Below are 24,236 nucleotides of genomic sequence, written 5' to 3' on the forward strand. Positions count from 1 at the left end.
TCCTGCTGAACGATTGTCAGGGAACAAACAGTCTCTTCATGTCTGATAAAAAGATGGCTGCTGAGTAATAAAGTGAATTCCTTTCTGCTAATTTCAAGACCCAAAGATTTAATATCTGCTCTCTAAAGATGACTTGTTGACTTTTTGTACAGTTTAATAATTGATCTTGCATCAGCCCTGTTGAAGAAAGCTCAGCAGCGCCTCCATTTCATGAGGGTTCAGAGATGGAACAGGCTACAGACTGACCTACTAGTGTCCTTCTATCGTGCCACAATCCAGAGTGTGCTGGTGCACGCCATCCCTGTGCGGTACGCTGATTGTACAACAGCCAATAAGAAGAGACTCTAGAGGGTCATCAAAACTGCAGAGAAGGTGATCGGCTGTCCGCTCTCCTCCCTGGACTCCATTTCCAGCTCTAGATGTCTCTCCAGATCCAGGGCGATTATGAAAGAGCACCTTCATCCTAACCACCACCCATTCAACATCCTGCCCTCTGGAAAAGGGTTCAGATCCATCAGGTGCAAAACCAACAGACTAAAGAGCAGCTTCTTCCTGTGGGCTGTCAGAACAATTAATGCAAATTAAGAGTGTGAGCAGATCTCTCCCATACAATCATACAAGCAATATGTTGCTGCTTTCTTGCTTTTGTGCAATATTTTGTTCTTCTGTTCAATACTTCAGCAGATGTCCAATCTCCATAGGCCCCTCCATTCTTAGTTATTATTTATTGTATTTTACTACAGTGAAATACTATATACTATATATATAGTTTTTCCTTTTAGGTCTGATGATTGTCCTGTGAGCAGCTGTGGCTCAGGAGGGTCGTCTACTGATTAGATCAGGACAGCAGTTTGATTCCTGACACCTTTAATCTGCAAGGACAAGAAACGGAACTGTGAGTTGGACCTGATGGATCCACCTGAGTGTGAAAGTGTGACTGTCAGGTTAAACACACTTAGATAAAGGCACATGAGAGTCAGTCTTGTAGTAAGAAAGTGCTTACACAGCAAAAAAAAAAAATGGCTGCCGGTCCATGTAAGACTTGATGTTGTACGAGGCTGTTGTTGTCATCATCCTGATGACAACATCTCTAAGGTTAAGCATTACATACTGCGAATGGATCTTGAAGAACTTATCCATGCCTTTGTTATTTCAAAATTAGACTACTGCAACTCCCTTTACCTGGGCCTCCAGTCCTCCCTTCTTCATAAACTACAACTTGTCCAAAATGCAGCGGCGCGCCTTTTAGCTGGTACTAGAAGGTTTGATTCTATTACCCCGATCCTTGCTGCCCATCAAAAATCGGACTGATTTTAAGATTTTATTGCTTACATTCAAAATCGTAAATAATATTGCTATTTAACTGAACTTCTCAGCCTGTCTACTCCTAGGAGAGCACTTTGATAATCAAGTCAAATGCTCTTGCTGCAACCTAGGTCATGGCTGAAACCCGGAGGTGATCGTTGTCAGGGTTATATTTTTGGGTTGTCATTTATACTTAGAAACATATAATACTGTTTGGTTTGGCAGTTGGGAAGCTCATCTGTAAATGGGAGGTTGCTCTCGCTATCCTGGTTGTTGTGTCCTTGGGCAAGACACTTCGCCTACCGCCTACTGGTGTTGGCCAGAGGGGCCAAAGGTGCGATATGGCAGCCTCGCTTCTGTCAGTCTGCCCCAGGGCAGCTGTGGCTACAACTGTAGCTTGCCTCCACCAGTGTGTGAATGTGAGAGTGAATGAATAGTGGAATTGTAAAGCGCTTTGAGGGTCTTGAAAAGCGCTATATAAATGCAATCCATTATTATTATCATTATCATATATGCTTAGAGGTATATAATCTATTGCATATTGATAGAATGTCTCAGGGCAGCACGGTCTTTACTGTTGTCGCACAGCAAGAAGGTCCTGAGTTCAATTCCACCATCAAGCCGGGGTCTTTCTGTGTGGAGTTTGCATGTTCTCACCATGTTTGCGGGGGTTCTTCCCGGCTTCCTCCCACAGTCCAATGACATGCAGTGGGGGATAGGTTAATTGATTAATCTAAATTGCCCATAGGTGTGAATCTGTGAGTGCAAATGGTTGTCTATGTCTCTGTGCATCTCGCCCTATGACAGCTGGGATAGGCTCCAGCGACCCAGGAAAGGATAGGCGGAAGTGAATGGATGGATGCATAGAATGTCTCATCCTTAGTAGTTGTTCACAGACACACACACACACACACTCACACACACACACACACTGGTACTCTTTGTTCGCATATATGCCTGTGTCCAGTGCTTTGCTAGTTGCAGTAGAATTGTCTCAGCTGTTCCAGCAATAGGTTTGTGCCTAGATAAACCTTACAATCGTGCCTCTGCCATTGCTGCACGTATTACCAGAGCCTGTTCTTTAAGAAAGAAACACTTGTGAACTTCTAAATCCTTCTTGCTTGTTGTCTCATTTGTTGTGTGCTGGTCTGTTACATTTTCTAAAACTACACTACACACAACTTTACATTCAGATTGAAAGTGTGCACACATGTAATGAAAACAAATTCCATTAAATCATTATTGTCATCTCCAGTCTTTTCCTTGTGCAGTAATACAAGGAACGATTTGCTGTCAGCTCATTTTAATCTGATGTGTTTGAAAGTTTAGTGATGACATCCTGTCTGATGGCACTTTGTTTACAGGCAGCGTTTTAATCACTATTTTAAAGACTGCTGTGACACTGTGTATGAATGTAACAGCTCAGTGCTGTCTGACAGCATTAGCATTGTTAGTTACCTTAAACAGGCTGAATCCACCGCTGCACTGTGAGGATAAAGACTCTGTGTCGCTCTACTGTCACGTCTTATTCTTCATATGTCACAGCTGAAGATTTTACAAGTGTGAATAACACACCACGTGCAGAAACAACAGCCTGTACTCTGCAGCGCAACAAGAAACCAGAGCCTAAAGTAACTCTGGTGACGCGCTTTCTCTCTAACCAATCAGAGAGCTCCTTACATCACTGCATAGCTCACATTCCTCCGTCAGGTTGTTTCTACTGGAACGTCCTCAGCAGAACCAATAAAAGGAAAGTAAACTGCAAAGTAAATTTTTATTGATAACATAAAAATATGATCCCTAATTTGATTTTGAAGTTTACTTATTTTTAAAACTACATTAAAAAACATTTTGAAAATCCTGAAAAATATCAGAATTTTACTTTTTTGAATGGGGTTTTTAGTGAGTTATTGTTTTCCACCTTTTTCATTTGAAAGCAGTGCTCCACATTTCACATTTTTTGGATGTGAGTTGTTTCAAACTGTAGACACAGATCTGTCTGTTGAATTGAATCGTTCAATACTTGAGAATCACTTTACTGACTAATGAATCATGATTCACAAGCCCAACGGACTCACTGACTCATCCCTGTTGCTGTTAGCAGCAATGTATCTAGCTTATAATTAAAATTGTGGAGAAAAAACACAACATCCAGTATCTTAACAAAAAATTTCTGCTCTGAACTGGAAGAAAAAACCCTGAGTAGAAGCTCACGTCAAGAAAATAGCTCCTCCGTTCACAGTAGCATCGCTCTGCTAACATGCTAACAACACATTTGAGCTACTCACCCCCTCCCTCCTGTGCTGACTCGTGGTGGTTTGCGATACATGTGGCAAAAAAGTGAGGTGTTGTGGCCATACTTGCCAACCTTGAGACCTCAGAATTAGGGAGACATTCAAAAGGACTGTTGGGGGTGATAAATACATTTTACAGTTTTTATTTATCGGCTAAAATACGTTAAATGTCACCATTATTATTGGCCGGCCCGGAAACAGCGGGACCCGGCCTTTGCGGTCTAAAGAAAGCCGGGTGCTGCAACACATTCTCACTCCCAAAGCATACCATTTTATGCTAGGTGACAAATCGTCAACATATTACGTTTTCTTTTTTTTCTTTTTTTTAATTCTTTATTTAAAGTAAACAAACTTACATATAAAATGTACATACACTTACAATTACATATACAAAACCGTGATCACACACCACTCATTAATGAAAAAGGAGAACAAGGAGGACAATCGAGCATCTGAGTCCACAAACCACTTTTAAAACTTACAGTTTCAATTCGTTCCAGGGGAAAACTTTCCCAAGTTTCAGGTCCATTGTTCGTCTTCTCCGCAGATCTGTAATGATATGTTTACTCACAACATCACTACATATCATCTTTTGTTCTAACACTCCTTTGGTACGGGTTTCCCAAATATGTGTGTTTATTACACACATTACTAACCAAAAGAGTCTCCTTTTGTCTTCACCCATTTTTTCTTTAAACAAACCATATTTAACTGCTTTAATATTAACATCCACATCATAGCCAATCTCTGTCATCTTCTGCCTGATCTCAGTTGTCCTATAACAATCCAATAGGAGATGTTCTAGGGTCTCATCTTCATCACAGTCTGTCATAGGACATTTCATGGTGGTAACAAAACAACTCCACTGTACCACCGCCCTCACAGGGAGGCGCCCGAGCTAGATGAGCCATACCACGTCTCTCATGCTTTCAGATAATAATTTATCTTGTATATTTTTAACTATTGAAAGATTTTCATCTTTATTTGCATACTTATATTGAATTACACCTTCATTTTTGGTTTCATTAATTTTTTTATAGATATTTTTCATATTATCTTGGAGAATATTTAAACTATAATGTTCCCATTGACTTGATAAATCACCAAACATAAGTCTGTGGTATGGAACGCCCGCTCTGGCCCTGCCTCTTTTCTTTTGCCATAATTCCTCTTTCCCTCGAACCCACGGGGCACCCCGAGAAATTGCGCTTTGAGTAATTTTAATAAAAGGGATTCGCAAAACAATCTCTAAGTCTGGGGCTCCCAAACCCCCGTGCTTCCTACTCTTGTACATAAATTTTCTCTTAGTCACTTCTCGATTGGATCCCCAGATAAATTTAATGCACATCTTACTTATTTTCATTACGGTTGTTCTCGGAGGAGGAAGTATTGCAGCAAGGAAAAGAAGTTTTGAAATTGTGTGTGTTATTACAATGTTAATACGTGTTTTATAATTTGTATCTTTATTTTCCCATTTCATAATTTCCATTTTGATTTCATTTTCTTTCTTATTCCAATTTAGTAAAAGAGAGTCAGTATTATCAATCCATATACCCAAAATTTTAATCTCACTACATAGAGAGATCATCATTTTAGGTTGTCTGGACTGATGTCCAAGCCACACCCCTTCAGTTTTGTCTTGGTTCAGCTTGGCACCTAATGCCTGTTCGTAGTGGTGTAATATCTCCATAACTGAAGACAGTTCGTTTTGGTTTCTGATTATCACCGTCACGTCATCTGCATACGCCAAAGCTGCGATTATATGGGATTTGTCAAGGACGTATCCCTTAATCCGTTTATCATCATTTATCCTTTTCAATAAGGGGTTAATTGCAAGGACATATAACGCAGCACTCAATTGAATAATAGAAATAAATTGGTCCGGGAAATTATAAGCTTTCATTACTTTCCATAAATAAGAGTGGGAAACAGAATCAAAAGCCCTCCTTTGATCTAAGCCTAGGATGCAGAGTTCTGAATCCTTTCCATTATAAATAATTTCTCTTAACATACTTAAATTATCCCACATCAGTCGTCCCTTAATTGCGCATGTTTGTTCTTTTTCAATGATAATATCTAATACATCCTCTAGTCTGGACATAATTATTTTAGCAAAGATTTTATAATCTACATTCATTATTGTCAGTTGCCTATAATTGTTAATGTCTTCTCTATCACCTTTCTTATATAATAAACACATAACTCCTTCATAAAACGATTTACCCATTGTTTCTCTTTCTATTCCTTCATTAAAATACTGAGTTAATAATTCAGACAGTTCTTTACTCACAATTTTGTAAAATTCAGAGGGGAGTCCATCCAGACCAGGTGTTTTATCGGTACTAAGTTGGTTAATTACTGACTCCACTTCGTCTCTTTTAATTTTTCCAATCAAAGTTTCATAAATGACAGAATCTAATGGTTCAACCTCACTCAAAAAATTGTTAATAATGTCGCTGTTTGTAGCTATGGATGAAAACATCTCCGAACAATAGTCTCTAATTACTTGTCTTTTCCCCTCTTCTTTAAAAACTGACTTTCCATGTTTATCCTTAATTGAGACAATAAAATCATTTCGACATTTCTTTTGATTATCATATAATCGCTATTCCCATGAAAGTCAGTACGTCTCAACATATTAAATAAAAATTCTCTATTGACTCGATCAATGTCCTCTTTAAGAGACATCATTTGATTTTCCTCCTCCTCTTCTTTCTCCTTCTTATTTCTTAAATATATATATCACATCTTCATTATATTTCACATTCTTTGCATGGTTTAATTCTCTCGCTTTAAATTAAAAAAAATGACACATAGTTTAAGGAGCTCCCAGAGTTCCGAGAAAGAAGTAGTAAAAATCTTAAGATGTAATATTTTCTTAATTTCAGATTTAACTTCGGACACAAGCAACTCGTCTGCTAACAAGGATGTATTCAATTTCCAATAGTTCAAAAATTCATGGGGACAAAACGATACTGTTGCCATAACCACTGTCAAAGTCTGTTAAAAGAGTGTCATATTTCAGACCTTGAACATTATGTGATATGTAGAATCTATCAATCCTTGTTTTAGTTAATGAATCGAATATAGTGTAATGGACGGTATGTGGATGCAAGTGCCTGTATAAATCATGAAGTGCTGCTTCCTTACAAACTTTAACCAACAATTTGCTTTCTCGCAATTCTCTAAATTCAACCTTGTATATTCTGTCAGTTGCTTCAGTAACAATGTTAAAATCTCCACACAGAATTATATTAAAACCAATCTCTAATAAATACTTCAGTTTTTTCAGTAATTGTATCTTTTTCGTTCGTTCGGGTGCATTATAAACATTAATAATACGCAACCTTTGCCCGTAATAACAGCAATCAACAAGGAGGAGTCGTCCCGGTATTATGTCTCTTCTTTTGATTATATTCACCGCATCTTTTTTAAAGAAAATACCCACTCCGTCAGAGCTGTCTTCCCCTATCGATATTATTGAATGGGCAGTGTTCCACATTTTATTTAATTCACATACATCTACGTGTGTCTTTAATCTCATCTCTTGAAGGCACAAAATATCATAATCAAGTCTTTTTAAGAAATCAACCTTCCTTTTCCTGCTCTTATCTGATTGGAGACCTCTGACATTAAATGTTATTATTTTGATGTTACTCATAGGTTGACTAAAGGAGAGACCATCTCAGAAATATTACCAATATTACCAGACCAACTATTATCCTTCCGCTTATCTCTTCCAGAGCTAGAAGCAGAAACGCTCCTTTTTCTGCTTCCTCTCGTATCCTCGTTGACGAGCTCGTTGAGGGCTGGGTGACTTCCACTAAAGAAGGTCTTCCGTTTTACTTTCGTTTCCCCGGGCAGCGAAGCAAGAGCCAGAGATGCCGCCTCTGTGAGAGGGAAGGATCCATGGTCCTCGCTATCTCCGTCGTCATCAGGTGTCTGCTCGCTGTCAATTTCTTCGTCGTCACTATCGCTTTTATTCTCACCATCCGATGTCTCTATGATTAGGTTACCATCTAGCTCTTCATCACTCTCGTCACTTTTTTTACTTGACTGAGACAGTGGAGATGGTAACTCATTTTGAACAGGGCTAGACTGGTTATCCTGATCATCCACTTGTGGGTTATCCAATCCAAGCGAAACTGGGAGTGACAGTGAGGCAGCTGTCGGAGGAGGGAGGGGGAGGAGAGGGAGGGGGCTCTCTCACCTGGTCATTCACGGGGGGATCCATAACTTGAGAAGGATCCTCCAAGGAAGAGAAATCCATGGTGTCAGAAAGTCGGGGTTGTTGGGAAGATTTAAGTATATTCACGAAGGACTTGGGGCATTTAAAGAAAGTGTGCCCTTTCGCACCACAGAGGGAGCACTCACTTTCGTTTTGGCAAATTTTAGCCTTGTGGCCCAACTCACCACATTTCCAACATTTGACAGTGGGGCATTCTCTCGCCTGGTGGTCTGGACCTTGGCAGATGAAGCACCTCACCATTTGGCCAGGATAAATAATCCTGCCATTATAGGGGCCCAACGAGATGGAATTAGGGATGGAGATTATATGTCCAGCTTCATCTCTACGCATCCGAACTTTGTATTTTCGGACTCCATACCAGAATCCGAATTTATCCACTGGCTTGACTGGGGGTTGAAGAATCTCGCAGTACCTTTTAAGAGATAGCTCGATATCTTGGTCTGGAATCCTTCCAGTCCAGAATTTAACAACAAGAGTCACTACCTCGACCTGGACAGAAGACTCCACTTGCCAGTCTTTCCATTTCGGATGCGATGCGTTGGAAAGAGAGATCTCTAAGAAGCGACGTAAAGGCGCCTCTTGGGTGAAACACAGCTCAAAATCCCGTTTACTGGGCAGAGCAATGAAAGAGTATATGTCCTGCACATTCAGCCATGATGTTTGCAATAACAGCTCTTCAGCAACATAATCACGGGTTGGGGGGTCCCCGTTTCCGATGTACTTAAGTCTCACCCATAGACTGCTGAAGTTTGAAGCAAACGATAATGGGGCATACGGGGGCATGATTACATAACCAACTACTCCTCCGGTTTTTCCGCGTCCACTCATTTTGGCAGCTTAAGTGATACTGAACCTTAACCACACAGCAGGAGACAGAGAGCATTTTGCTTTGGTTTTATTTTGACTTTATATTAAGACCCTCTATTTTGGTCTTGTGAATAAAACAAACACTCTGCTTAAGCACTCACAGTATTTTTTTGAAGGTGGATTTCAGTCCGTGACTATGTAAGATGACATGAATGAACGCACATTTCAAAATAAATCAATATGCATAATCTACATTTCCCAGTACACAACGTGCTAAAAACACATTAACATCAAGAAGAATGTTTGCTTAGAGAGAAGTGTGTGGCTCTTAAAAGAGCCTTTGTTGTTGGTGAAGCCGAGCGCTTTGCGTTTACTTGGCCTTGGCGGGCTTCTCGGTCTTCTTGGGCAGCAGCACAGCCTGGATGTTGGGCAGCACACCACCCTGAGCGATGGTGACTCCCCCCAGGAGCTTGTTGAGCTCCTCGTCGTTGCGCACAGCCAGCTGCAGGTGGCGCGGGATGATACGAGTCTTCTTGTTGTCGCGGGCTGCGTTGCCAGCCAGCTCCAGGATCTCAGCGGTCAGGTACTCGAGCACAGCCGCCAAGTAAACGGGGGCGCCGGCTCCCACACGCTCCGCATAGTTGCCTTTGCGCAGCAGTCTGTGGACACGATGAGCGGGTCTTAGCCTTAGCTCTGGCTTTGCCTCCAGTCTCTCTTTTTTTTAAAAACAAAAAAACAAAAACAAAAACTGTTTATTACAATTTGAATTTCCCAGCATGCCTAGGGGCTGATACAGACGGGGATCAAACTGTCTGAGCTGTGCTTTAAATAAAGTTTTACGTTTTGTGTGTTTGAATCAAAACTTTCTGTGAAGAAGCCCAAACACAAACCCGAGGAAATCAAACACCTCACTGCTGACAGCTACTTCCTGTCCGACCTCTGACCTGTTGTATTTACTGCTTGCAGGATTCAAGAAACACTTAATCAGCATCCAGTAAGCGGCAGGAAGCAGCTGATTACATCTGAATGGACTAACAAAATAAAAGTCTGGCTGTGAATAATGTTAGCAGAGACGGGTCTTCCAGCAGAATCTGCATGAATATTGAAGATACTTATATTGTCTAGATGGAGGAATAATCACACGTGGGGCATCGGCTTTCACCGGAACATCACACCAAAAGGTGACTTTGTTTATTGAACTCTCGCGTGCACTCTGCAGCATAACAGGAAGCATCCTTTCAAAATAAAATCACAACAGATGACAATGAGGGCATACCTATTAACTAGCTCAACACCCCCACTTGCACTCACATTGTCAGCTTTACATGCATTCCAAAAGAAACAGTTTTTTTCTTTACTATTTGTTTACACTCCAAACATTCTCAAACTTCAATAACTTCCCCTTTGTTGCTGGCTTTGTCATAACATCGGCCACCATCAGACCTGTCGAACAATATTCCAATATCAAATTTCCAGCATTAACTGTTGCTCTCACAAAATGATATTTGATATCGATATGCTTACACCTCTGTTAGTTAACAGGATTCTTTGCCAATGCAATAGTCCCTTGATTGTCCTCAAAAATCTTTGGTGGTCCCTTTTGATGCTCATACATGCTTTGCAACAGTTGTGTCAAGTACAAACATTCTTGTGTTGTTGCTGCCAAAGCTATGTACTCTGCTTCACAAGTTGACAAGGCAACAGTTGGCTGCTTCTTTGTTCGCCATGACACCAAAGTACCTTCTTCATTCAGGCTTACGCAGTAACCTGTAGTACTCCTCCTGTCAGTCACATCTGCAGCCCAGTCTGAGTCACTGTGACCTTGTACTCTCAAATCTTTGTCACTTTTCCTGTAGCACAATGTCTTGTCTTTTGATTGTTTCAAATACCTTAGAACATGTTTCACAGTAGTCCAATGTTCCACAGCTGGTTCTTTGAAGTGCTGTGACAGCTTACTTACAACAAAACTCAAATCTGGTTGTGTGCAAGAGGTCAAGTAAATAAGGCTACCTACTGCCTCTCTGTACATTCTGACATTGTTCATTTTCTCAGCATCATCATTGTAGTTCCACTTTTGTTCACAAGGAGTTGATCTTGGTTTACAGTCTTGCATTTGAAATCTTTCCAGTATGTTTTCTACATATCTCTCTTGTGACATTTTTACAGTCTTTGGTTTGCTCAAAATCAATACCAAGAAAATGTTTGAGTTTCCCCATATCTTTCATTTTGAATCTTGCAGTTAGCATTTCCTTCACAGTTTTCAGAACCCTTTCATCACTGGCTGCAATAATAATATCATCAACCCATATGATCATGATCACTTTTTCTTTTCCTGTTTTCCTTGTGTAAACACAATGATCTACAGGACTCTGCATGAAACCGTTCTCTATCAAATAGTCATGTAATGTCCTGTTCCAGTTTCGGCCTGACTGTTTAAGCCCATAAAGTGACTTTTCCAGCTTGTAGACCAGTTTCTCATCTGTTTTTCCTTTTACTTCATAGCCGTCTGGCTGCTCAACATAAACTTCAAAATCTATTGGTGCATGCAAGTATGCAGTTTTTACATCCATCTGATGCAAAATCAGGTTTTCTTGTATTGCACACTGCATCAATACTCTTATGCTTGTCAGGTTAGCAGTCGGAGAAAAAGTTTCATCATAGTCTATCCCAAAACACTGGTTGTAACCTTTAGCTACGTACCGTGCTTTATATTTTTCTGATCCATCACCACTGTTTTTTTTTTTTTTCTTCACATTTACCCATCTACCCCCCACTGCTTTCTTTCCCTCAGGTAGGCTTGTTAGGGTAAAGGTGTTGTTCTCTTTTAAGGATTGCATTTTCTCATCCATAGCTGCTTTCCACTCTTTACAGTTGGGTGACTTTACAGCTTCACTGAATGTCACGGGTGAGTTACTTATCAGTCTGTAACAGTAGTCTATGTTAGTCAGCACTTGATCATCAATGTCTTCTCCTGACTCATAATCATTTAGATAATCTGGTTTCTTTCTTGTTCTAGAAGGATACCTTCTGGAGTTTTCAGTCTCATCACTAAGTGGCATCTGACTGTTCACTTCTGGTTGGTTGTCAGTATCTGGTTCATGTGAACTGGTACTGGGGCTTTCCCTGTCCATGTTTGGTCTCTCCCTCACCTGTATGTCCTCATCCTCAGATGTCGTATCAGTTTGTGTTTGCTTTTCCTCATTGTGTTTGGTTACAAACTTAACCAGCCTAAACTTTTGCACTTTAGCGCTGTCTGGGAAATAAACCTTGTATGCTGGGCTGTTTTTGTCGTAGCCTACAAAAATCCCTTTTGTACACTTAGAATCCAGCTTACCCTTGTCTTGCTTGTAAGCATAACACTCACACCCAAACTTTCGCATTCTGGATAGATTGGGCTTCCGCCCAGTCAGCAAAAAGTAAGGTGTCTGTCCTGTCCGGTTGTTAAAGCACCTGTTTCTCACAATAGCCGCTGTTTGAACTGCATACGTCCATAATTCCTTTGGTATGGCACTCTCAATAAGCACGCACCTTCCCATATCAAAAAGTGTTCTCCAGCCACGTTCTGCTGTACCATTCTGGTGAGGGGAATATGGGGCTGAAGTTTCATGTCTTATTCCATGTTTGTTTAACAATACCTGGTAACTCTTTGCCATGAACTCTGTGCCGTTGTCTGACCTGATACACTTTACCTTCCCGTGTGGGGCTGTATCGGCCAAAAAGATTTCAGTTGCTTGCATTGTTTCACTTTTGTTTTTGAGAAAATATACAAATACTGCACCGGAAAAGTCATCGGTAAACAATAATGCATATCTGTGTCCATCTCGTGATTCTGGATCTATCGGCCCTGCTAGATCCGTATGTACCAGCTCGAGAGGTTTCTCAGCTCTTCTGTCAGGGTTTCTATTCCTAGTCTGGACAAATTTTCCCTGAATACACACCTCACAGTTCAAACTTTGGTTGTCAGTTTTCCCTTTGATTTTCATACCTTCAACCACATTTTGTAACTTCAGAATGTCACTATGATTGCAATGTCCCAAAATTTCGTGCCATGTCTGCACATCAAAACAATTATTACACTTATCATCATACTCACTTACAGTCTCAAGGTAATAAAGTCTGTTGTGCTCATGGATGTAGAACTTTGTACCGTCTCTGTGTTGAAGGACGTTCCTTCCTTTCTTAAAGATGATAGTGGCTCCATTCGTGGTGGCCGCTCTCACAGAGAAGATATTCTGTGGAAATGAGGGAATGCATAGGGCATCTTTCAGTGTTGTTTTACACTGTCTCCCTCTGCTGTCAATCAAGCACACCTCTGCATCTCCTCTGCCTTCAGCCACTCCTTTACACCTGGTGCCATCAGCTAATTCCACACAGTGCGTTCCCGGCTGGAAGTCGTCATTAAATTTCTTGAATGCTGTTTTATCATTCAGGATGTGTGATGTTGCGCCAGTATCCACCATCAGGCCTTTGGTCCTGATGTCCTGTCGCTGTTGAGGTTCCTCGTAGTCATCGCTCATCCGGAAGACATAGGTGTCGTCGCTCTCTGCGTTGCCGCCCTCCTCCGAGGCTATGCGTGCTTCATCATTCCGTTGTCGTCTCCTGCAAGTCGACTCTCGATGGGTGTTGCTTCTACAGTGACCGCACCATTGTTTGTAGCGGCATGCTCTGGCCTTGTGTCCCCGCTGGCCACACTTAAAACAGACTATGTCTGACATGTCTCTCCTGTGGTCATTAGCAGCTGCTGCTGGTCTCACGCTGGGTTGCACTCTCGCCTTCATGATGTTATCCTCTTGTTCCACTAAGCGCATTTTTTCAGTGTCCTCATAGCTGCGGAGTTTCGTTTTAAATTCCGCAAACTTGATTTCTGATTCACTTTGCGTAATGTGAACAGAAAAAGGTTTAAATGCTTCTGGTAAACTTTTTAACACCATCGCTACAAGCAGACCATCACTAAGTGTCTCTCCAGCATTTCTCAGGGCTGTAATAAATGTCTCTGCGCGTATGATGTACTCCGTGACGCTCTCAGTGCTTGCTTTCTTCAGAGAAGTCAGTTCAGTATAAAGGCTGATAATTCCTGGTTTACCTTTTCCCGCATAATAATGTCTTAATTTTCAGTGCCTCGCGTCCATCATCGGCAGCTTCTCTCATCACGAGCGATAAACTCTTATCATCCAGGAACTGTATTAACTCTGCAAAGGCCTGGGCATTCTTATCGTCGTCCTCATCACTTTTCAATATTGTGTCTTTTAGACCTTGTAATCTAAGATGTCCCAAAAATTTTGTCTCCCAAAGTTCATAATTCTCCTCATCTCCGTCAAAAACCAACCTTGCCCATCGGCCACTGGGTTCACCAGCACGCTTACTCATGGTGCTAACTTAGCATGCTAGTCCTCACCGAACACGCTGTACTTTGCGACTTTTCTGGTGGTAAACTTTCCCCTGGCGTAGCTTCAATGTTTTCCTGGGCCCATAACCTGTTAGCAGAGACGGGCCTCCCAGCGGAATCTGCATGAATATTGAAGATACTTATATTGTCTAGACGGAGGAATAATCACACGTGGTGCATTGGCTTTCACCGGAACATCACACCAAAAGGTGACTTTGTTTATTGAACTCTCACGTGCACTCTGCAGCATAACAGGAAGCATCCTTTCAAAATAAAATCACAACAGATGACAATGAGGACATACCTATTAACTAGCCACATTAATGCCACTCCGCCTAAGTCCGAACCTCCGCCTGATGTAGAGAGGGCGGGGCAGAAACCTGCTTCCTGCCTGAGAGAGGCGGAGCTTCAGTGGCTCTTCTTGGACAAGCCGAAGCCAGAGAAGCCCATCACTGCCGCCATCTCTTCGTCCTCCTTGAAGTCCACGTCCTCCTCCGCCCGTCGCTTCCGCTCCTTCTGCTTCTCCTTCTTGTACACCTTCGCCTTCTCCTCCTCCTCCCGCAGCTCCTTCACGCGCTCCTCGAAGTCGTACTCCTTCTGCTTCTCCTCCAACTTCTTCTTGTTCACCTCGAATCTCTTCTTCACCTGATCAAGAGACGAGCGCTCCACCCGCATCGACATGCCCAGGTTCCTCTGATGTTTTTTGCCATTGATGTGATCCAGGAAGTTGATGGAGTCTTTGACCACACAGTCGCACACGTTACAGTAATACCCGCCCATCTCGGCCTGCGGTGTGGTCTTGGTGATGATGATGGTCTTCCCCAGCTTGGACTCCAAGTCCACCTTGTAGTCCCGGTGATGCAGGAGGTCCCGCTTGACCGGCGGCGCAGTTTTTCCATCTCGCCGCTCGTACTCCCTCTCCTCCACCAGATGTTTCTGGGCGAGGTTCTCGTACTCGTCTTTGTCCCATTTCCGACGGAAGTCGTTTTTACTCGACCCGCTGCCTGACGCCATCTTGTTTACTTTTGACCGGAAAAAATCTCCGGTCTTGCCGCAACCACTCATTTTGACAGGTTCTTCTCTTCGTAGTATCGAGACTAAGAGAAAATGTGGCCCGATCAGCTCAAAGCCTCGCTTATATTTCCGCAGAGCGCGCGCAGCTTCGTCACGCACCAATCGCAGAGAGGCGATTGGTATTCAATGCACTTTTCTCCAATGAGAGGCACACACTGAGGCGGGGCCGTGCTCCTCTGAACGGTGCTGAGCACCACGTGGAGCCCCTCACCAATCACGAGCCGGAGCGGCACCGCGTCACAGCCAGTCACACACTTTAAGAGCAGCGAGTCTCGTCTGTTTGCTACATTTTCTGCTGTTAGCACAGTTAAAAGAAAAGAGACGAAGAATGGCAAGAACCAAGCAGACCGCTCGCAAGTCTACTGGCGGCAAAGCCCCCAGGAAGCAGCTGGCCACCAAGGCTGCTCGTAAGAGCGCCCCGGCCACCGGAGGCGTCAAGAAACCTCACCGTTATAGGCCCGGTACCGTGGCTCTGCGAGAAATCCGCCGTTACCAGAAATCTACCGAGCTGCTGATCCGCAAGCTGCCCTTCCAGCGCCTGGTCCGCGAGATCGCTCAGGACTTCAAGACCGACCTGCGCTTCCAGAGCTCTGCTGTCATGGCTCTGCAGGAGGCCAGCGAGGCTTACCTGGTCGGACTCTTCGAGGACACCAACCTGTGCGCCATCCACGCCAAAAGGGTCACCATCATGCCTAAAGACATCCAGCTGGCTCGCCGCATCCGCGGAGAGAGAGCTTAAGCTGCACGCTCTCCTACCAACAACGGCTCTTTTCAGAGCCACTTCACTCCTATCAAGAGCTCGGTCCTTTATTGTTTTTATATTAATGTCGTATTCGCACTTAAATGTTTTTGCTGTTTCTATACTAGAAACTACAGTTGGCATCAACGTTGAATTCATCATAAGTGTCTTAATGTGTGTGACTGGGTGGATGACTGAATGTAGTGTAAAGCGCTTTGGGGTCCTTAAGGACTAAATAAAGCACTATACAAATACAGACCATTTACTATTAAGTTCTCAGTCTCCCAGAGTAGCATTTCTAATTTTGATTGAACTGTCAGAGAAAACAGCAGCCTCAAGCCAGGCTATTAGTTCACGGAGGCTGTTAAACTTATGTCTAATGTTGGTGACTCAAGAATGTCATATTTATATTAAACCTATATTTGCATTTCAAGTTATAAACATTTACTCAACATGTCGTTTTTTTTTTTTTTTGTTTGTTTGTTTTTTGTTCTTTATTGTAAAAAATACTACTAGGATTTTAAGATCCATGTGATTTCAGTAATACTAATGCAGTATGTCAGTGAGGAAAAACCACTAAATCCAGTTGAGCTGAAAAGAATGACACCAAACAAGGCAAGGGGAAAAAAATAAAATGAAACAATTTGAGGGTGAAATACAAACGTAAACTCAAAAGGAGTCAAAAATGGCCGGTTGTATTGCAGATCTCAGTGGGTTAATCCAAGAAATCATGAAAAATTAGGTTTCAATTTTTGTTCATGACAATGTAGATTTCTGACATTGTGTAATTTAAGCATGTGACAATGTGATTGTTTTCCAAAAAATAATTTAAACCATATGTAACCACCTGCATGTGTTTGGGGGAAAAAAGGCTTTGATTTTGCCACAACATTTAATTTCTTTGCCACCTTAAAAAATTTCTCTAGATCTGCCCCTGTTATAGATTAACTAGTATTTATTATCGTGACAATTGTCGGGCTGCTTTCAGTCATCCCAGTATCCTCGGCTGAGGCTGAAAGAAGCTTCAGTGCTCTCACAAGACTAAAAACATGGCTAAGGTCAACAATCATCATCATCATTTATTTATTTATATAGCACTTTGGTCTACCAGGTGTGTTTTTAAAGTGCTGTACAATACTAATATGCACATAGTAACAATGACTCAAATGAGATTAAACAATGCTGCTGTATGCCATGTCCACCAGGAGAGACTGGACAGTAAATATGTAAAACCAATATGCCACCAGTTTATCTCGGTTACCGAGAGGAGAAGGCATGTGTTTGGCTGCTTCACATAGTGGACATTGAGTTGTTGTGTGGGGCACCAGTAGTCCATGTCTGTTTCTGTAACTGTAGTTCATGTTTAGAAGAAAAAAAATCCCAGCTGACTGATTTGATCGGGGAAGTAGTGCCTAAAATATTGCATAGTTTTGCTGAGAGATCTTTTACTTTGCGATAATCTTAGATGAGTAGTTTTATGGACAAAAACCACCAGGTCATTCAGTGTTCCCTTAGTGCCAAAATATAACAGATGTTGGTGTACTATATCGGAAGTAATGTTGTTAAGTCCGTAAAGTCATATTCTTTTGTTATGGCTCTATTTTTATATGGAATATGGCTGAAGTAAACTAAAGTCTAAAATACTTGTCTGTTTGTTTAATAGTAATTTAGCATTATATAAGTCACATATAAAACTATGAGCTGTAATTTTAAATGGTTTAAAAGCACGTAGAATAGCATATGTAGGCAGGATCGTCCCCCGCCACCTGCAGCTGGCCATCCGCAGCGACGAAGAGCTGAACAAGCTGCTGGGCTGAGTGACGATAGCTCAGGGTGGTGTGCTGCCCAACATCCAGGCCAAGAAGACTGAGAAAGCTAAAGAAAATCCAGCGACTGTCCTCAACCAACTAACGGATCTTTTAAGAGCCACTCACAACCTCTGAGAGTACACTTGCTTACAGAGTGCGGCCCTGCCTCTTCAGAGCGTACACTACATCCATGGCGGTCACAGTCTTCCTCTTAGCGTGCTCAGTGTAGGTGACGGCGTCGCGGATGACGTTCTCCAGAAACACCTTGAGCACACCGCGGGTCTCCTCGTAGATCAGACCGGAGATACGCTTCACTCCGCCACGGCGAGCCAGACGGCGGATGGCCGGTTTAGTGATGCCCAGGATGTTATCACGGAGAACTTTACGGTGACGCTTTGCGCCTCCTTTACCGAGTCCTTTGCCACCCTTTCTTTTTTTTTTTTTAAATCACTTTATTTAAATATCAAAATTCACAATTACACATAATACAAGCACCATGCACAAATTATTCGCATCTTATTTTACATATTACAATAATAAAAGCTCCCACGGCAAGTCATTTCCTAATTTCATATCTCTCGTTTTTCTTCTTCTCAGCTCAGTTACAATGTTTTTACATACGGTGAAACTACTTAACACTTTTTGTTCTATAACACCTTTAGCCCTTGTTTTCCATATGTGTACATTTATAACGCACATCGCCAGCCAAAACAATCTTCTTTTATTTTCACTCATCTTTTCTTTAAACAAACCATATCTTACTGATTTTATATTATTTTCAATATTAAAACCTAGTTTTTCCATCCTCCTTCTTATTTCAACCGTCCTGTAACACGATATCAAAAGATGATCAAGAGTTTCGTCTTCATCACAATTCTCCATAGGGCATTTCTTAGTGGTAACGAAGCAACTCCACAGAACAACAGCTCTTACTGGGAGACGTCCGACAGAGATAAGCCACACTGTATCTCTCATGTTCTCGGATATTACTTTATCATATATGTTTTTAACTATTTTCTGATTTTCTTCTTTTTCCACAGCCTTATATTGTATCATACCTTCATTTTTTTTTAGATTGATTTTATTTTATATCTGTTTTGAGTTTAATTGTAAAATATTTAAGCCATCCAATTTCCACTGATCCACAAGATCCCCAAACACAAGTTTAAAGTATGGCACTCCCGTTCGGGCTCCCCCTTTCATTTTTTTCCACAAAGCTTTCTTCCCTTGGATCCAGTGGGTGCTCCGCTCAAATGCGCCATATACATTTTTTAGAAAAGGAATCATCAAAATAATGCGCTCCTAATCCTCCATTTTCTTTTCCTTTATACATTAATTTCCTCTGTGTTACTTCGCGGTTTGTCCCCCAAATCAAGTTGGTACACAATTTACTTAATTTAATAACAGTTTTGTGAGGAGGGGAAAAGACAGTAGCCAGAAACAACAACTTTGAGACTACATGTGTTTTCACGATATTCACACGCGCTTTATAGTTTGTATTTTTATTGTCCCATTCAGCTACTTCGTTTTCTATTTCACTCTCTTTCTTTTTCCAATTCAAAAGACATGGATCATTTTTAGTAATCCAAATACCTAAAATCTTCATCTCCTTGTTAGTTTTTAAAGCAATTACAGGTTATTTTAAGTTTAGTCCAAACCAAACTCCTTCGTCTTTTCCTGGTTTAGCTTAGCACCAGAAGCTTGTTCGTATTTTGTTAGCAAATCCTTAAGTATTGGTAGCTCCTTTTGATCTTTAATAATTACAGAGACATCATCCGCATAAGCAAGGGCAGTCACCTTGTAGGTGTCATTTAGGATGTATCCAGTAAAACGGCTATCACTATTGATTGTTTTAAGTAACGGATTTATTGCTAGAACATATAAGGCTGCGCTTAAAGGACATCCTTGTTTCACTCCACATTCGACACGGAAGGGTTCGGTCAGTCTGCCGTTTACTTTTATCTGGACAAGGGATTTTTTATATAATACTTTAATCATAGAGATGAAGGTTTCAGGCATATTATACGCTTTCATTACTTCCCACAAATAAGAGTGGGAGATGTAATCAAAGGCTTTCCTTTGGTCGAGACTTAATATAAAAAATTCTGTATCTTTTCTACTATAAATTATTTCACGCAGAGTACATAAGTTATCCCACATCAGACGACCTCTTATTGCACATGTTTGCTCTTTTTCTATAATTTTATCTAATACCTCTTCAAACCTATTCATAATTATTTTAGCAAATATTTTATAATCAACATTCATTATTGTCAATTGTCTATAATTATTTATATTATCTCTTTCCCCTTTCTTATATAGCAAACACATTAATCCATTATAAAAGGAATCACCCAAAGTTCCCTCATGCATGCCTTCATTAAAAACAGTGGCTAAAAATTCGGATATTTCATTCACAACTATTTTATAAAATTCGGACGGAAGCCCATCTAAACCAGGGGTTTTGTTTATGTTTAACTGACTGATCGCACATTCTACCTCCTCTTTAGTAATATTTCCTAAAAGTGGGGTATATTGGATGGAGTCCAGAGGCTCTATTTTACTTAACAGGTATTTTGCTGCACTTGTTTTTGTAGATAACGGAGAGAACATATGGGCACATAGCCTTCTGATAACTCGCCTTTTATCTACTTCTTTTACAAAGGAGTTTCCTCCCTCATCTCTTATAGAAGAAATGAAATCATTATTACGTTTCTTTTGGTTAGCACCAATCATATAATCTTTATTACCATTTATATCACCTCCCATAGATTTTTGTATGTTAAATAATATTTCATTGTTTACTTTTTCAATACTGACTTTAAGTTCTTCAATCTTGTTCTCTTCATCCTCTTTTCTAAATTTTTTATTCTTCAACGATATATATTGATTTACTTGTTCGTTATACTTTATATTTTTTGCATAATTTATTTCTGTACATTTAAATTTTAAAAAGTTTTGCATCCGTTCTTTCAGTATCTCCCACAATTGTACATCAGATATTGTGAGTTTTTTAAGTTGCAAAACTTTCTCAATTTCTACCTTTAATGCCAAAACTAGTGCCCCGTCACTTAGACAGCTCGTATTTAATTTCCAATAAGTGGAAGGGGGGTCAGTGCCACACAAAGTTACGAAATCATTATATCTTAAAGCTACAATCTCGGAAGATATATAAATCCTAGAGAATGAGTCAAACCTTGTAAAATGAATTGTCTGAGGATTTAAGATCCTATATAAATCCCTAAGAGATGCGTCATTACATATTTGTGTAAGTAGTTTGCCTTCCCTGGACTCTTTGAATATCGTACTAGCAATCCTATCATTCTCTTTCGTAACCATATTCGTAGGAGCCATAATTGAATGTATTGAATTTTGATGATCACCGGGTTTTTATTTGTTTGGTTGTTATGGGAGTCACGTGGGTGCTAGCGGTGACATAAATGGGCGTTGTCAGTCTGTCATTCACTGGTTTTGATTTTGACAGAGAGGAGGGAAGTCGCTACATCTTTAGTCAACAAAAAACGGCATTCTGGAGAACCAAGCCGCAAGCAGGATCAAAGAAATCAGATCAAGGAACCTGAAAGACGCCAAGTAAGTGCAGCGCATCTGAATGAGTGAGCCCAGCAGCACCGACACACCTGACGCAATTCTGAGGAGCGCAGGTAAGAATACCTGTGCATGTCTGGTTGTGGAAAAGGAAGCCACATTGCATTAGCGCTGAGATGTTCAAGAGGAGACACTGAATGGAATGAATGTTGGTTAAATGTGCAACGTTTTTGGCTGCGCTCTTGGAATGATGTCTGCGCTGCGTCTTATTAATTATGCTGCTTGGATGACGTTCAAATGGACAATTAAAGTGCCGTTACGTTGAAAGGATTTTATGGTCAAAGTCTATTGTGGCTTCCAGTGGATATATGTTTTAATGGATGATCACTGAAGATTAAATAAATAAATAAATAAAAAATCGAACAAACAAACGGGAAAATCATGAGTCAAACAGGTGGTGATGATTGTTCCTCTAATGATTTGGGGGGAAAGAGAGAAAGAAAAATGACTGGAAAGGCATTGTTGAATAAAATCGAAAAATTACAAAATGAATGCAAAATATATGTCAATAAAATGAAAGGACTTATACAAAAAATGAAAGCGCTCATGCAACACAATGAAAATCTTTCTCAAATTAAGCAGTATTTGGTGGATTTAAAGGCACTGTGTGAAAAGGCTTCAAGTTCACATGTTGAGGTGTTGTCTTTGGTGCCAGAGGAAGAAGTAATAAAACAAGAGGAATGGTTTTCAAGCATCATGAAATACACCCCTCATAATGTCCTCCCGATTTGCATACAATGTGAGCCATCAGGGGTCAAAAGTGTCCCCACTTCATTTGACTGTTTTTTAAAGTAAAAAGTATAAATTGTCAATCAATTCAGTGTTACACCTTAGTTTTACTTAAGACCAACACATTAACACATAATTTACCCAACATTTTACATTTTAGGGCCACCAGACCTTCTTTACAAAAAATAAACCCTGTTTTTTAGCGAAAATAAAACAAGAAAATTAAATATTTAATTGTTTAGATAATTTTGACTATCTGAATAACTAGAGAGTGCTGTATGTTGAACTTTAGTGAGAATTTTTTTTTTGAACCATTTAAATTTTTTTAATGGCAGCAAATAATCACACTGGTGGTCCTCAGGGGTCAAAAATGTCCCCACTTCATTTGACTGTTTTTTAAAGTAAAAAGTATAAATTGTCAATCAATTCAGTGTTACACCTTAGTTTTACTTAAGACCAACACATTAACACAAAATTTACTCAACATTTTACATTTTAGGGCCACCAGACCTTCTTTACAAAAAATACACCCTGTTTTTTAGCGAAAACAAATTGAGAAAATTAAATATTTAATTGTTTAGATAATTTTGACTATCTGAATAACTAGAGAGTGCTGTATGTTGAACTTTAGTGAGAATTTTTTTTTTGAACCATTTAAATTTTTTTAATGGCAGCAAATAATCACACTGGTGGTCCTCAGGGGTCAAAAATGTCCCCACTTCATTTGACTGTTTTTTAAAGTAAAAAGTATAAATTGTCAATCAATTCAGTGTTACACCTTAGTTTTACTTAAGACCAACACATTAACACAAAATTTACTCAACATTTTACATTTTAGGGCCACCAGACCTTCTTTACAAAAAATAAACCCTGTTTTTTAGCGAAAACAAATTGAGAAAATTAAATATTTAATTGTTTAGATAATTTTGACTATCTGAATAACTAGAGAGTGCTGTATGTTGAACTTTAGTGAGAAAGTTTTTTTTCAAGCGTTTGAAAATTTTTAATGGCAGCAAATAATCACACTGGTGGTCCTCAGGGGTCAAAAATGTCCCCACTTCATTTGACTGTTTTTTTTAAAGTAAAAAGTATAAATTGTCAATCAATTCAGTGTTACACCTTAGTTTTACTTAAGACCAACACATTAAAACAAAATTTACCCAACATTTTACATTTTAGGGCCACCAGACCTTGTTTACAAAAAATACACCCTGTTTTTTAGCGAAAATAAAACAAGAAAATTAAATATTTAATTAAATTAAATATTTAAAAAAAAATTTTTTTTTTTTAAAAATTCTCACTAAAGTTCAACATACAGAGTGCTGTATGTTGAACTTTAGTGAGAATTCTTTTTTTGAACCATTTATAAATTTTAAATGGCAGCACATAATCACACCTGTGGTCCTCAGGGCTCAAAAATGACCCCGTTTGCTTTGAAGCAACAAGTATAAAATATCATCCATCTCTGTGTTTCAAGGTTTTATTCAACTTTATTCCAACTCATTGCCTGACAGTTTTCTATATTTTGGCATGGTAGGAGGGCATGAGTCTGAGTGAAGGCAAACTTTCATGAGGACAAAGGCGTGTCCATATTTGACCCAAGTGCAGGAGGAAGCTCAGGTTTATTCCTCTGCACTGGTCCCATCATGGACAGCATTCTTTCTGCAGTTGCAGGCCAAGGGGCATATACAGTAAACAAGCTGTTACAGGTGATTGTTTTCTTTTGGAAACCTGCAATGTTAGGGACAACTCGTGTCCTGACTGCAGGACAGACGGTTTGCCATCGCACACGAGCATGTTCCATGTACAGCTGGACCTGCATCACATGCTGCCCATGTTTTTGTCTCAAAGTTCCCTGGTTTACTTGGATGTTCTGTTGGAGGGGACAGAGTCCTCTGAAGGGGACTTGGTGCTCATACAGTCACATCAGTACCAGGATCTTACATCACAGCAGGAGGAACACCCACTTGTGTTTCAAGTCAAGTCAACACCAACACACATCATACACCTCAAATGGGAGCACGTTTGTGTCATGAACGACGATCATCTATTGTGTCTTTATCAAGAAATTATGTCCTTTTTGTGCTTCTATGATTAATCTTGTGTCAGCATGAAAACTTCTCTACCAGACTCAGGATGTCATAAACTGGCCGTAGCGACTCTACTGGATGCACGGCAGTAAGAATCAACACACCCACATATGCCTACAGCTGCATTCGGTCCATTTTTCTTCCTCTCT

At 40.4% G+C, this 24,236-nt stretch overlaps 2 protein-coding genes and 1 pseudogene across 2 annotated transcripts; 1 reads left to right on the forward strand and 2 right to left on the reverse strand.

Annotated features, from left to right (window-relative positions):
* Positions 1 to 14,375: 14,375 nt before the first annotated feature.
* LOC146579242 (zinc finger matrin-type protein 2 pseudogene) lies at positions 14,376 to 15,080 on the reverse strand (annotated as a pseudogene).
* Positions 15,081 to 15,433: 353 nt separating this feature from the next.
* Positions 15,434 to 15,854, forward strand: LOC146579243 (histone H3). Its single transcript, XM_085262643.1, has one exon. The coding sequence runs from the start codon at positions 15,444 to 15,446 to the stop codon at positions 15,852 to 15,854; it is 411 nt and encodes a 136-aa protein (XP_085118769.1). The 5' UTR covers positions 15,434 to 15,443.
* A 1,955-nt stretch (positions 15,855 to 17,809) lies between these two features.
* On the reverse strand, positions 17,810 to 18,637 carry LOC146579244 (histone H4-like). Its single transcript, XM_085267938.1, has 2 exons — positions 18,596 to 18,637; positions 17,810 to 18,088 (listed from the first exon to the last, which is right to left on the reverse strand). The coding sequence occupies exons 1-2, from the start codon at positions 18,635 to 18,637 to the stop codon at positions 17,810 to 17,812; spliced, it is 321 nt and encodes a 106-aa protein (XP_085124064.1).
* Between the last annotated feature and the right edge of the window lie 5,599 nt (positions 18,638 to 24,236).

This window comes from Mchenga conophoros, linkage group LG3 (assembly GCF_057382185.1).
Source record: "Mchenga conophoros isolate Kocher_MC1m ecotype Shallow Benthic linkage group LG3, M_conophoros_male_GT1.1, whole genome shotgun sequence".
Classification (NCBI taxonomy): domain Eukaryota; kingdom Metazoa; phylum Chordata; class Actinopteri; order Cichliformes; family Cichlidae; genus Mchenga; species Mchenga conophoros.